Source organism: Passer montanus, unplaced genomic scaffold, assembly GCF_014805655.1.
Source record: "Passer montanus isolate IOZ18808 unplaced genomic scaffold, ASM1480565v1 scaffold1, whole genome shotgun sequence".
In the NCBI taxonomy this organism is placed as follows: Eukaryota; Metazoa; Chordata; class Aves; order Passeriformes; family Passeridae; genus Passer; species Passer montanus.
The window spans coordinates 12,767,044-12,779,978 of NW_024356504.1; the positions used below are offsets into that span (position 1 = coordinate 12,767,044).

The window sequence follows — 12,935 nt, forward strand, 5'->3', positions numbered from 1 at the left end:
GATGTCTCTTCTGCTCAAGCTGATTCCCTGAAAAAACTCATCCCTGGAACTTGCTTTTCTGGTCCTAGCCCAGCTGCACCTTTGCTACTCCAGTGTCTGGGTATGTGTTGAGGGGCCTGACAAAATGGGGACTGCCAGAACCAAAGATTTTGATTATGTGCCACAGCTCTTCTCAAGCTCTTCCTGCCTTTTATTTCAGAGGTGATTACTCATTTGCTTCTCTTCTTTGCCATATGTATGGTTGTCTGTGCTCCCAGCTCAGCACCAGTGTCTTGGTCCCATTAATGGCACCCTGCTTTTCTGCATTCCTTTGGCTGCTGCACTGACAAAAAAACTCACATGCACTGCCGCAACCTGTCTGCTGCCCCTCCATGAAATGCTTGCTTTGTTTTCACTTTGCATTTTCTCCTGGTTACTACAGATTAACCCCTTTTTGGTTACTGCATGATCACAAATGCTTTGCTGTAGGGCCTCCTGCACCTGGTGCAGTGATTACATGAACTGGGCTCCTTGCATCAGCTGGGGGTGTGCAAGGGCTCCCGTAACATGTTCCACCATCCAGCACTGCAGGCATCCCACTGGTGGCTCTGTGGGAACTGGGGTTGTATAGGACAGCTGGGGTTTGCAGAAATGTGGAATATATATTGAACCAGCTGCAGATATCTTCTGCCTGTCTCAGTTTTGATTACGCCATCCCCCAGCTGTACTCTTAAACAATCTGGATTTTGCTCCTTCTCCTGCTTTTCTGGGTGCACTGAGCTCCAGCACTCAGCTGCTAGCACAGAGCAAGGCTGGTCTGAACCTCTGTTTTTCCTGCCTGCTTGCTTGCAGTAGTCTCTTGTCAAGGTGTATGTAGCTGGAAGGATTCCCAGGCTGCCGTAGGGCTCTAGAGACAGGCTGCAGGCAGCCGTGGGCTCAGGTGGCCATTGCCATGAGCCTGAAGCTACCACCACTGTTCCACAGGCACCAGCCCTGCTTTACTCTGCTGTTATCAATGAAAATGATGCCTTCAGTCATGGCTTTGGCTATTTTAGTGCTTCCTGCTGCATCTCTCTGCCCTCTAAAGCAGTACTGCCTTGAGCATACATAGCTTGTGGGTTAACTGTCAGTCCCCCTGCACTATGTCGAGCTTGCAAAGCCTGGTGACTGGAGTGCCTGGTCATTTACTTCTAGCAGAATATCCCTGCTGGCCCCTTCTCCAGGGGACTTGAGATGTGGCAGCAAAGGGCACGTGTTCCTCATGGGTCATGGACCTGTCTGGCCACTTTCATCCCTCCAAGGTGCCAGTGGTCCTTACCCAGCAGAGAGAGCAGTGTCCAGGCCTGTGTAAAGCCCTTCCCTGTGGGCTACCCTCCAGTTCGGCAGGCAGGGGAAGAGCAGCCAACACAGGCTGGGCTCAGGTGCTGTGTGTGGTGCTGGCAGAAGTCAGCACCCAGGAACTGGCAAGGATACCACAGCATGAAAGAGGTGAGCAGGGACTGTGGGCCCACTGTGCTGCATGATCAAGTGGGGTATAAAAGGGAAGGAAGCCATTTGAAAGCCATGGAGTGCATGGTCATTGCCCTTTGTGCTGCTGCGATGGAGTGTGCCTCTGCACGTTATCAGAGGAAGGGTATTAAGCTAGTTATGGAGCTGTCCTGTCTCAGGACAAACAGTCCCTATAGAGTTGTCTGCTCCCTGTCCCAGTGCCAGACAAGTTGTTTAATTTGGGTAGAGCGTGTTTGCTGCCAGGGATGCGTGCTGCCTACCTGCAGTGCTACCTACCTGCAGAGCTGCCTGCTCTACCCTGCTTGGAGGGTGGAGCTGGCTTCCTCGCCCCACTGCCAAGCACCAGCCAGGCATTGTCCATGTCACCCTGCAGCAAACACACCCAGGGCACCCAGCCCCACCATCTGCCTTACTGCCACTGTCCCCGAAAGCAGAGAGTCATAGCAGGGCCCAGCCCATCCTGCTGTATTGATCAGAGCAGAAACTGACGCTGCTGTCAAGAGCCAGACTGGGCCCTGCACCCTCCCTGCACCCTGTGTCTGGTGGCCAAGGCAGGGGCTGGCACTGGCATCTCAGAGGGTGCCTCTCTTACACCACTGTGCCTAAACAGGGAGGAAGGAGTGCTTGCACAAGCTCTTGCCCATGTCCCTCCTGAGCTGCAGCACTTGTCCAAGAAGTGGATGTTCTTCTTATCCCTCTGCTTAAACTCCCTCTCAGCCACTATCTCCTCTTTTGTCAGCTCCCCTTGCTTTTGCTGGGCTGTGCAGCTGCCCTTCCGTGGCTCTGCCCCACAGACTCAGTGGTTTGGGGCTGATCCTGGTTTTTGCGGTTGGTGACAGTGCCTGTTTCCTCTGCAAAACTGGTCTTTGAGCCAGACCCCACAAGACTGCTGGTCTGTACATCCTTCCTGCCCACTGTGCTCTGTCAGCCTCAGCTGATGTGGCAAGGGATGAGGGTGGGCAACACCCTTTGTCCCCCGTCTTCCTTTCCCGTGATGATGAGGGTGTTCCCTCCACCCCAAGCTGAAAGAATGATGCCTCTGCAGGCATTTGGATTTTGCAAGGGTAGAGTGCAGGAACACCCAGGGCAACATCAGAGGGGAAGCTGGAGGGCTCTGACGCCAGTGGTGGGATGCTGACAAGCACAGTAATGCCTGTCCGTGGGCTGTGTGACACCAGCCCAGGCCTGGCCTTCCAAGGCCATCCCTGCCCCGCAGCCCGGGCATGGGCTGAGCTGTGCTGTGCAAAAATGCTGCAGCAGTGGTGCCTGACCCCAGCACAACAAGCACCTTCTTTCTGGGCACAAGGGCTTCATTTTGCAGTGCCTCACAGGTCACACTCCCCAGTTTAATGTGAGGCTGGTGAAACAGGGGCTTGTTCTCAACACGCTGAGCACCAGAGTCAAAGGGTCACACAGGTCCTTACCCCTGGCAAACTGCTCGGCTGCCTGGGGTTGAAGCCAGGCTGGAGGCAAGCTTTCCAGGCTGGAAACACTTGAAAACAAGTGGTTACTGTGGGGAAAGCCACAAGTCACTTCAACTGCCAGGCAAGAGCAGGAGGTTGAACATGTGCTGCTTGACCTCCCCAGCATGCTGGAATGCTGTCCTCATGCTGGCAGCCCACTGCCCTGTTCCCACCTCTCCACACTGCACTGCAGGTGTCACTTCCCTGCAGCTCTGGGTTTCACTTCTGGAGCTGAAAGCTTCCCTACATTCTTCCAAAAGCTTGTGTTTCCATGCTCAGCTTGCTGTCTCCTTGCATCCACTTCTTCCTGTTTCTCCTGGCCTGGGATGGAGATTGTGATCAGAGTGTCTGTGCTGAATCTGGAATGCACCTTTCCCTTACAGAAATGTTAATGCCACAGTTGCATGCACGAGAATGGGATTCAATGAAAACTATTTCTTTATGTCCTGGTCAAATTCCCCTCCATTTGCTGCAGCTCTCCCTCCATGGAACTTAATGTATTACCTGGGACTGATCCATCCATGAGCTGGGGAGAAGGAAGGAGTGAGCAAGAGCCCAAAGCAGGGCCCTTTTCCCCACCCTGTTGTGCACACACCTGCATCTCTGTCAGAGTACAGAACACTGCTCTGGGGGGTTCCAGTTGCTCTCCCATGTAAGAGCACTGAGCCTGTGTCCAGGCTCTGTGGGTGCTGATGCAATGCCTGGGTGGCTTTGCTGATTTAGGGAAGCAGCAGGGCTGCTGCAGAATAACCAAAACCCCACTCTGGATGTGATTGCCACAGTCCCCATAGCTCTCCTTGCCCCAGCCTCCTGGCCTTAGCCCTGCCCCAGCAGCCCCAGTGCTGCACCAGAGCGCCAGTTCCTAGAAATCCTTCAGCAGAAGGAGCACGTGTTCGAGTAAGGAGAAGCAGTGCTTCATGAGCTTATGCAGACACCAGCTTTGGCATGAGTATTCATTGTGCAAGACTGCTCAGGATCCCTCCTCTTCCCCACACAACAGGGCCAGGACATCAAAGGTGTGGTTGGCCCAGTGTGGAGACTCAGCACCAACAAAATTCCCACAGAGCCAATTTTAGCAGTGCAGAAATTGAGTGGCCAAGGTCCTTCGGTGAAAGGACAGGGCACAGCTCCAGGGGGTGACTCAAAGCCGCTGCTGCCATCGTGCTGGCCCTGGCGGTGCAGTCGGTGACTCTGAGGGCACTTCTCGAGGGGCTGCATGCTCAGCCCGGTCCTGCTGCAGGAACTTGGCCTGGGACACGAGAAGCAGCACGGGCTTCAAAAGGCTTGAGGCACATTACCGCCACACAGGCACGTCTTGTTCTGCGTTCCCACCACGTGTGCGGCCACCTCTCCTCTGTGCCACCAGATCTCTCCTTCCTTCCATCCTCGCTCTCCACTGGGCGGGGAAGCACGCTGTAAGAACAGGAGGTTATTGTGCAGCAGACTCTCAGGCCGGAGCGGGGGCTCCCTCCTCTAACCTGGGGCGGACTCACCCCTGGGAAGCCCGCGGGCCGAGCCGCACCCGCGGCCCGGAGCGTCCCCCGGGAGCGGGCAGGGCGCCTCCGCCGCGCTGCGCGGGAGGAGCGGCCCCGGGAGCGGAGAGACAGAGCCGGGCAGCGCGGCCGGGCGGAGCTGCTGGGGCGGGAGTCGCCTCTGGGAGAGTTTCGGCCGGGGCCGGTCCCTGCCCGCAGCCCCGCGCGGCCTCCCAAGCCGCGGGCGGGGAGGACCAGGGCGGCACCGGGCCGGGCCGGGCCGGTGGTGCCCGCGGCGGAGCGGGACACGCGGGGCGGAGATGCGAGCGGGGCGGTCGGTACGCACCGGCGGGCGGGAGCGGGGCGGGGCGGCCCCGGGCCCCTTTGTTCGGCGGGAGGCGGCGGCGCGCCGCCCCACCGCTTTGTCCGCCTGCCGGCGGGAGCCGCTCGTCCCCGTGTGCCGTGAGTGGGGCCGGGTGCTGCGCGGGGAAGCGGGGCCCTGGGGCACGGCGAGGCGGGTGACCGGGGACCGTGCCCCGGGCGGCGGGAGCCCCAGGAGTGCGCTGGGGCCGCGGGCGGGCGGGGTCGGGGGCTGGGGGTCTGGGACAGGCGGGGTCGGGGGCTGGGGGTGTCAGACAGGCGGGGGGCGGCGGGGGGGCGGGGAGGGGGGGGGGGGGGGGCTGGGGGTCTCAGACAGGCGGGGGCAGCTGGGCTGGAGGCCCTCGGGGCGCCGGAGTCGGTGGGACCGGGGACCCTGAAAAGGCTGGGGTTGAGGGCTGGGTCCCCAGGGTGGCAGGGGTCGGGTGGGACAGCGTCCCCGGATGGGCAGGGGCCCGTGAGCCCCAGGGTGGGATGCCTGCTGCTGTGCCCCTGGGCAGGGGAAACTGGGGGTCTCAGACAGGGCTGGGAGCCCCACGAGGCGGGACTGGGGTCGGTAGGACTGAGGGGTAGGTGTAGGGCCCAGCCAAGGTATGGTGCTAGTGCTGACTCCCAGCGTGGCCGGGAGGCCCTGGATGGCTGTGCTGCTTTGAAAACTGGCCTCTGGACACCTGCCCCGGGTAGCGGACAGGCTGCAGGTAGCTCTGCCCTGGCTCTGCCCACTGCTGCTGCCATCCCACGTTGCCAGCCCTTCCCATGCCACACTTCCATAGCCACCACAGCAGTGGCACCCTATGGCTTTGCTTTCCTTGGGCTTGGTACCTGTCGTGGTTTGACATAGCTTGGGTTTTAGTTCCTGGAACTGTCCTCCTGCCTCGTCCTCTCACCTTGTTGTCCTCCTACCTCATCCTCTCACCTTGTTCTTCACCCTGGTGGGTGCCAGGGTGGTGTGCTGCTAGGCTAGGGTAAAGGCAGACACAAAGCACCCACCTTGCAGGGAGGTGGTGGGGGAGAGGGGCTCACACCTGAGAGACAGGGTGTGTGACCACAGAAGGATGGTGGCCCTGATGGGCTGAATTTGGGTCCCTGGTGCTGCCAGCCTGTGCCACTTCCTGCAGCAAGAGCATGTCCCCAGCATTGTGCTGGAGGGACTATTCTGCTTAGGTGAGGTTGGTCGGGAGGCTGGCTGAGCTTAGTGTAAAAGATCCTCTTGTTCTGGACAATAATGGAATCAGTGCAGCATCAGTCGTCATCTGCAGGGACATGCCCTGGCCAGAGGTGATGGGATGGGGCTGGCAGGGGCTGCTGGGGGCTCTGGGCAGACACATACCCTCTCTTCACTGTGAGCCATCCCTGCCACCTGCTGCCCTGGCTTGCATCATCTCATGCACGAGCTGCTGAAACCAGGGGTGGCAGTGGGTGGTGTGGGTGTCTTGCGTCTTCTTTGGCCAGGAGATGTGACACGGTCCTTATAATTTCCTCCCCAGTCTCTAGTGTCAGCTGTTTTGCCAGGGTTTTGTGCAATTCCTTGGCTACCCCACACTGCCCCTTGCTATCACTGTCCTGCCCCCTGTTCCATCCCCCCACCAGCCCTTGCTGTGGAGCTGCAGGGTGCTGTGAGCACTGGCCACTGCAGGCTTTGGGGTCTGGGATCCTGTAGGAGAGAGGGCACAGCATTGAGGTTTGTTTGGAGAGTGATGCTGCACCTCTAATGACCCTCGGAGGAGAGCTCTGGAGTGAAGAGGACCTGGCTGATTAGCACGTGGGGAGGGGATGTTGCTCTGGGGGCAGCTGCAGTGTGCCAGTGGAGCTGCCATGTGTTGCCTTCCTCATGGCCTGTGGACCCCCGTGGGAGGGTGTGAGTGCTGGTTAGGGACCTGTTCAGTGCCAGGTGATAAATGGGTGCTGTGTCACTAAAGGAGAAGGAAGTGTTTCTGCTCCTGCTTGTCCCCTCACAGTCCCCAGCTGGTGCTGCCCTACGCTGGCATGTTTGCTCTGGTTGTGACTGTGCTCACTCTTCCCCTAGATGTGTCCCCGCAGGCAACCAGGATGTCCCAGCCTTTCCCCATGGCCTCCACCCACCTGGCTGGCAACAGGGTGGGAGCAGGATGCAGACAGGAGCACAGGGAGGCGGTGCTGAGCAGGGAATAAAGTTATGGGGAGGCAGCTTCCTGAGCAGGGCTGTGTTCATGGATCTGTGAGTAAGGGAAGGGACGCTGGTGCTGGAAGAGGGAGCGGCACAGAGCTCGGTTAGCAGCTGGCAGACTTCAGGGTCCCGTTGAGATGCCTGCAGAATTACTCAGTGCCTCTTTGCCTGCCCCTTCCTTGCAGGATTTGAGTCAACTGCCTGGTCAGGATGAGCTGGAGTTTCCTGACGCGGCTCCTGGAGGAGATCAACAACCACTCGACCTTCGTGGGCAAGATCTGGCTGACCGTCCTCATTGTCTTCCGCATCGTGCTGACGGCCGTGGGGGGAGAGTCCATCTACTACGACGAGCAGAGCAAGTTTGTCTGCAACACGCAGCAGCCGGGCTGTGAGAACGTCTGCTACGACGCCTTCGCGCCCCTGTCCCACGTCCGCTTCTGGATCTTCCAGATCATCATGGTGGCGACGCCGTCGGTGCTCTACCTGGGCTTTGCCATGCACCGCATCGCTCGCATGCCCGAGGCCTCGCGGCGCCGGCCGCCGTCAGCCCGGCGGGCGCGCATGCCGGTGGTGCGCCGGGGAGCCGGGCGAGACTACGAGGAGGCAGAGGATGACAATGAGGAAGACCCCATGATCTTCGAGGAGATCGAGGTGGAGAAGGAGAAGAGCCCAGAGGGCGGAGAGAAGCATGATGGCCGGCGCCGTATCAAGCAGGACGGGCTGATGCGTGCCTATGTCCTACACTTGCTGTGCCGCTCCGTGCTGGAGATGGTTTTCCTCTTCGGGCAGTACCTGCTGTACCGCTTTGAGGTGAGCCCCTCCTACGTGTGCAGCCGCAGCCCCTGCCCGCACACTGTCGACTGCTTTGTCTCCCGCCCCACAGAGAAGACCATCTTCCTCCTCATCATGTACGCCGTCAGCGGGCTCTGCCTCTTCCTCAACCTCTGCGAGCTCTTGCATCTTGGTGTGGGGCGTATCCGTGATGCCCTGAGCCAAGCTGATGGGCCCCCACTCCCAACTGGCGGCAGTCCTGCACCACAGTACCCCAAAAAGGCCCCCAGCGCCCCCCCCACCTACCACTCACTGAAGAAGGAGATGCCACAAGCCCCACTGACCAACAGCAAGCTGGACTACCGGGAGAGCCTGGCCCAGGGGCGCTTCGCCCTGGCCGGAGCTCCCCCGGTGCACGAGCTGGACCGGCTGCGTGAGCACCTGCGGCTGGCCCAGGAGCACCTGGAGGTGGCCTTCCACCTGCAGCCCCCGCCACGGCCCCCCAGCCCTGCCCGCAGCAGCAGTCCCGAGGCCAACGGCATCGCCGCCGAGCAGAACCGCCTCAACCTCGCCCACGAGAAGGGGACCGCCGCCTGCGACAGGAGCACGGGTGAGCTGGAAAGAGGGGTGGATCCCGCCCACTGGGCTGGAGGCATGGGGGGCTGCCCCGAGGCTCCCCTGCAGAGAGGATGCCATTCCCGCTGGGGTGGGTGCTAACCTGCTTTTTGCTCCCCACAGGGCTGTGAGTGTCGCCAGGGACGACAGCGTGTCTGCCGGAGTGGCTGCCACCGCCACCGTGGGACAGGCGTCCTGCCAGGAGCACAGGGCCAAGGATGCCACACGCCTGCCCAGCGGGGCAGTCTGGGCAGCCCTGCCCAGTGGGCAGCAGAGGGGTCAGGGGCCATGGGGTTCATTCCTACTTAATTTTCAAAAAGGGAATATCTTATTTTTGTACGTTTTTATAAACTCATCAACATGTGCACCCTGGCATTTTTATACTCCATCCCAATCTCCACTCTGGGCCGTGCCCCCCCATCTCCTGTTTCACCCACTTTTCCTCCTCCCACACCCATTTTCCCCAGCATGTTGTCCTCGCACCTCCCTGTGCCCCCCATGCCCTCTGCCACCCGCAGCAGCACTGGCTGATGCACGTGCTGTTGATTTTGGTACTGCCCCCCAAGTTGTGGGGGACTTAGGGGAGCAGGCTGGGGGTCTGGCTGGCTGGGCCAAGCTGTGGGTCAAGTGCTGGGCTGGCGTTACTCTTGGAGGGGGTGGGAGGGGTCCTGGTGGCACTGCACTTCCAGAAAGTGACTTTGTAGCCTGGGAGGCCGTGCTGCGTAGCATCCTGGCATGGGGCCGTGAGTTGCGGGGCTGGCCTGCTTGGAAATGTCTGTGCAGAGGTCAGGGGCTGTCGTTCCCACTGCCTCCGCCCTGTCCTGGCAGGCCGCCCTTGGACCAAAACTTGTCTCCTCCCACTCTGGCTGCAGGGCTGGGACCCCCTGCACGGAGCCAGACTCTGGCCTCACAGTGTGGGGACGTGGTGCCCCGAGCTGGGCTCGGCCGGGAGCCAGTGGAGCATTCCTCATCATCTCAGCCTGGGTCACATGGGGACTTTTGTAGCGTTGTTTTTTACTCGGAAATGATTGTCACTCTGTTTTTCTTTTTTTTTTTTTTTAATATCTATATTAGTAAAGGCTGAAGACGTTTTGTACTGAACTGCTGCATCCCCTCATTTGGGAGGAAGGGGTGGGAAGGGAATCCTGTACGTCTGGGCTGGCGCTGCTGTGCGTGCCTTGGGACCTCCCTGCTGCCCAGGGTGACTCAGTTGTTCCTGCCGTGAGGAGGCGGCTGCGGCCAGGGCAGCCGTCATCATCCTGCTGGAGAGGGATTGCACTGGCCACGTTCCTCTTTGGCTCTATCATTGCCAAGGGGCCAGGTCAGGGGCTTTCCTCTGCCTCCCCATCCTCCCACCATCCCCACGTCTCCCCAGCCATCCGCTTCCACTGTTCCTGCACAAGCTGTTGCCCAGAGCAGAAGGGATGTTGCTCTGCTCTGCACACCCCTGCTGGGGCAGGATCAAACCCAGCCACACCATGCCCATTTTGGCCAGCATACTCCAGTCCCCTCTCTGGTACCCCAAATCAGAGCTGGATGTCTCTAACAGTATTTGCCCATCCCCTCATTTCTCCATCTAGACAGAAACTGGCGTTTCCAGGCTGCTTTAGTAAAGGGAACAGGTTTATTTCCCTCATCCCATTAAGCTTTCCAACAAGCTGTGCTGCTGTGAGAGGGCTCAGTTGTGGAGCCATGTGTGCTACCAGCCCTGCCACCAGTGTGAGGTTCATGGGCTCACCCAGGCACATCCTGATGCTGCTGCAGCAGCCTGGCCCTGCCTGGAGCACAGGGGAAGCTGTTGAACTCTGCAGCAGGAGGAAGACACCAATTTTTGTGGGGGTGCAGAATGGTAGGAGAAAAGCAGGTGGGGAGAGATGAGGGCTAATCCGGTTGCAGACAGCAGGCTGGCTTTGGCAGGGCAGTGATGCCTTTGCCATAGGCTGTGCCTATCCATGCCCCACCACGCCCTGATTTGCTCTGAGCTGGGACCGGCCCTAGGGCAAGTCTGGCAGTGTGATGGTACCTGGGCCAGCCCAAAAATCTGGCTTGTGCAGGGGAGGGCGGTAAGCCAAACTGCCCCATCCCAGTGGCCAGGGTTCCGCTGGGAAAGCAACTCCTCCTGGGTGGGATCACGCTCCGGGGCCGGGCTGCCGGGTGCCCTAGACACAGGTGCAGTCCTGGGCCAGGATGTTGGGCACCGTCTCGTACTTGAAGGAGTACCCGCCGTCGGAGGTGGTGCGGACGCGCAGGGAGCGCATGGTGCCGGGCAGGGCGGCGCAGCACAGCTGCACACCCAGCCGGTGGCTCAGCCCGTGGCCTGCAGCGCAGCTCCCGTGGCAGTAGTGGAAAACAAAGCTGCTGGGGTGCACGATCCACTTGTCCCAGCCCAGCTCCTCGAAGGAGATGTTGAGGGAAGCCCGGCGACAGTTGGTGTGGGCAGCCAGCTCCTCGGATGGACGCTGCAGCAGGCTCAGGGCAGCTGGGGACCAGGGCATGGCAGAGCGACGGGCCCTCTCACTGCCCTTGGCCCGGGTGGTGGCCACCAGGAAGGGCACCTTGTCCCCCTCGGCCAGGCAGGGGCAGCCAGGGCAGCGCACCAGGAGCACAAAGAGCGGCTGCCAGAGCTGGGGCAGCAGCACCGGGGCCAAGTGAAACACTGTCCAGTGCTCGGGTGTCCGCTCCGCCATGGCCGTCACCGGCACCCGGCCCTGAGGTGACAGGGTCAGCACGTCAAGGGTGGAGTGGTTGGGGGCAGCCGAGGGGCCCGTGTAAAACCAGAGCTGGGCAGAAGTCACCACACGGCTCAAGGTGTGTGCCGAGGGCTGGAAGAGGTAGGTGAAAATCCCTTCTTCTTCCAGCAGCTTGTCTGGCTGTGTGGGCTCACAGGGAACATCTGTGGGGGGGAAAAGATGATCAGGGTGTGCACCCAAAACTGGGGAGAATCCCCAATGCCAGATGGCAAGTGGGGTGTTGCAGAGGTCCCTGGAGTGCTGCAGGGCACCTGGCTGCTGGCATAGGCTGTGGCAGGGTGCAGGGGAGCTGATGTGCTGTGCAGCAGCTTCTGTGCTATGCCCCACAGCTGATCCCTGCTATGCCCTAGGCTGGTCCATTACTGTCACCCGTGTCCCCGAGTATCCTGCCCCACAGCTGGTTATCTTGCCCCTTTCCCCAAGAGTCCATATCATGCCCTGTGCCCCAGCATTCAGCCCCCATAGCATTCAGCCCCATTCAGCCCCATAGCTGGTCACCTGTCCCCTTCTCCCATCCTCTGCATCCTGACCATCTCCCCAGCTTCCTGGCCCATCTCCCAGTCCTGTTCCATAGTTGGCCATCCTGCCCTCTTTCCCCTGGCACGTACATCTTATCCCATCCCTCAGCATTCTGCCCCATCTCCTGTTATAGCTGGTCATCCTGCCCCGTGCTTCAGCACCCTGCCCTGCTCCTTCATATTCCAACCTCCCTTACAGTATACTGCCCCATTCCCTAGCATCCCACCCTATTCCACCCTGCTCCTCAGCCCTTCCCATGTCTCTGCATCCTCCCCAGCCAGCTGTTTCCCAGCCTCTCAGCACCCTCTTGTGCTGCCTGTCCCTCTGCTGTCTGTCCTGAACTGTTCTGCCTGTCCCTGCCTGCCATACCTTTCCATCTCCAGGCTCTCCACCAAATCTCACTCACACCCATGTCCCAGCCTGGCATACCTTCTTCCCCTTCTCCCACAGACCACCACATCAGCCTCTCCATCCTTCAGCATCTGCATTGCTCCAACCCCCCACCTTGCTTCACCCTTTCATCAGGATGTTCTCACCTGTGGCAGGGAATAAGATCACCTGGGAGGTGTCCTCCAGCTCCTCTGGCTCCACTTCGGTGTTTTCAAGGACGTCTCTCCGGTGTAGCCTCCTTGCTTCCACCTGTGGCTCCTCCTGGAGAAGGGGGGGACTCAGGTGTTCCAGCAGCCGAGCCCGCACCTTGGCCAGGACGAGCTGCCGGTCGGGCCCCGGCGCGGTGCAGCTGGCCAGGGCGGCGGAGGGCAGCATGGCAGGCAGCAGGTGCAGGAGCAGCAGCATGGCCGTGGGGCACACAGCGGCCTGGTGGCTCGGGGGGCTCTGCCGCGGGCTCCTGCCTGCCTGCCCAGCCCGTCTGCCCGCTGCGCTCCCCCCGGGGCAGGGTGGCATTGAGATCTATCTGACACTGACGCAAACGTCTGCTCCCCGTGAATATTATCTCTGAGCTGTGAAAGCGCTGAGACGTCTGGAATGCGAGGACTGCAAGGACAGCGTGGTCTGGGGGGGCCGGCGCCCGGGCAAGGGGGTGTGTGTGGGGGATGCTGCCGGGAGCAGTGGGTGTGTGGGGCTGGGCAGGCCGGGCTGGGGGCACGGTGGTGCCAGGAACCTAAGCTGGCAGGGATGGAGGGGGTACCTTGGGTGAGCTTTGCAGCTGCTGATGCTGGGTGCCCCCTATGGCGGAGGAGTTGGAGGTCTAGGGCTTCTGGGGAGCTGGTGGGAAGTGACAGCAGTTGTGCACAGCAGGGAAATCTGGGCAAGGACCTGGTGGGGAGCAGAGGCCTGGGAGGCTCTCGCATGGGGGAGGCACTTTGCAGGTGGC

General features: G+C 60.5%; 2 protein-coding genes across 6 annotated transcripts; one reads left to right on the forward strand and one right to left on the reverse strand.

The window, feature by feature from the left end:
* The first annotated feature begins 4,503 nt into the window (after positions 1-4,503).
* LOC120497758 (gap junction gamma-1 protein-like) lies at positions 4,504-8,697 on the forward strand. 5 transcript variants are annotated; one of them, XM_039699664.1, is made up of 3 exons: positions 4,504-4,761; positions 7,133-8,328; positions 8,457-8,697. In XM_039699664.1, exons 2-3 carry the CDS (start codon positions 7,158-7,160, stop codon positions 8,462-8,464), a joined length of 1,179 nt encoding a protein of 392 aa, XP_039555598.1. In that variant the 5' UTR covers positions 4,504-4,761; positions 7,133-7,157; the 3' UTR covers positions 8,465-8,697. The 5 variants fall into 5 exon arrangements, with proteins under 5 accessions (XP_039555598.1, XP_039555588.1, XP_039555624.1 ...); XM_039699654.1 differs by having other exon boundaries at positions 4,748-4,885; XM_039699690.1 differs by lacking the exon at positions 4,504-4,761 and adding an exon at positions 4,964-4,981.
* Positions 8,698-9,938: 1,241 nt separating this feature from the next.
* On the reverse strand, positions 9,939-12,514 carry INHA (inhibin subunit alpha). Its single transcript, XM_039699699.1, has 2 exons — positions 12,139-12,514; positions 9,939-11,226 (listed from the first exon to the last, which is right to left on the reverse strand). The coding sequence occupies exons 1-2, from the start codon at positions 12,503-12,505 to the stop codon at positions 10,493-10,495; spliced, it is 1,101 nt and encodes a 366-aa protein (XP_039555633.1). The 5' UTR covers positions 12,506-12,514; the 3' UTR covers positions 9,939-10,492.
* Positions 12,515-12,935: the final 421 nt, after the last annotated feature.

Coding starts and splice junctions, on each gene's coding strand:
- LOC120497758 (XM_039699664.1), top strand. CDS start 7,158: ATGAGCTGGAGTTTCCTGACGCGGCTCCTGGAGGAGATCAACAACCAC.
- INHA (XM_039699699.1), bottom strand. CDS start 12,505: ATGCCACCCTGCCCCGGGGGGAGCGCAGCGGGCAGACGGGCTGGGCAG. Junction 11,227..12,138: donor GATCTTATTCCCTGCCACAG/GTGAGAACATCC, acceptor TCCCCCCCACAG/ATGTTCCCTGTGAGCCCACA.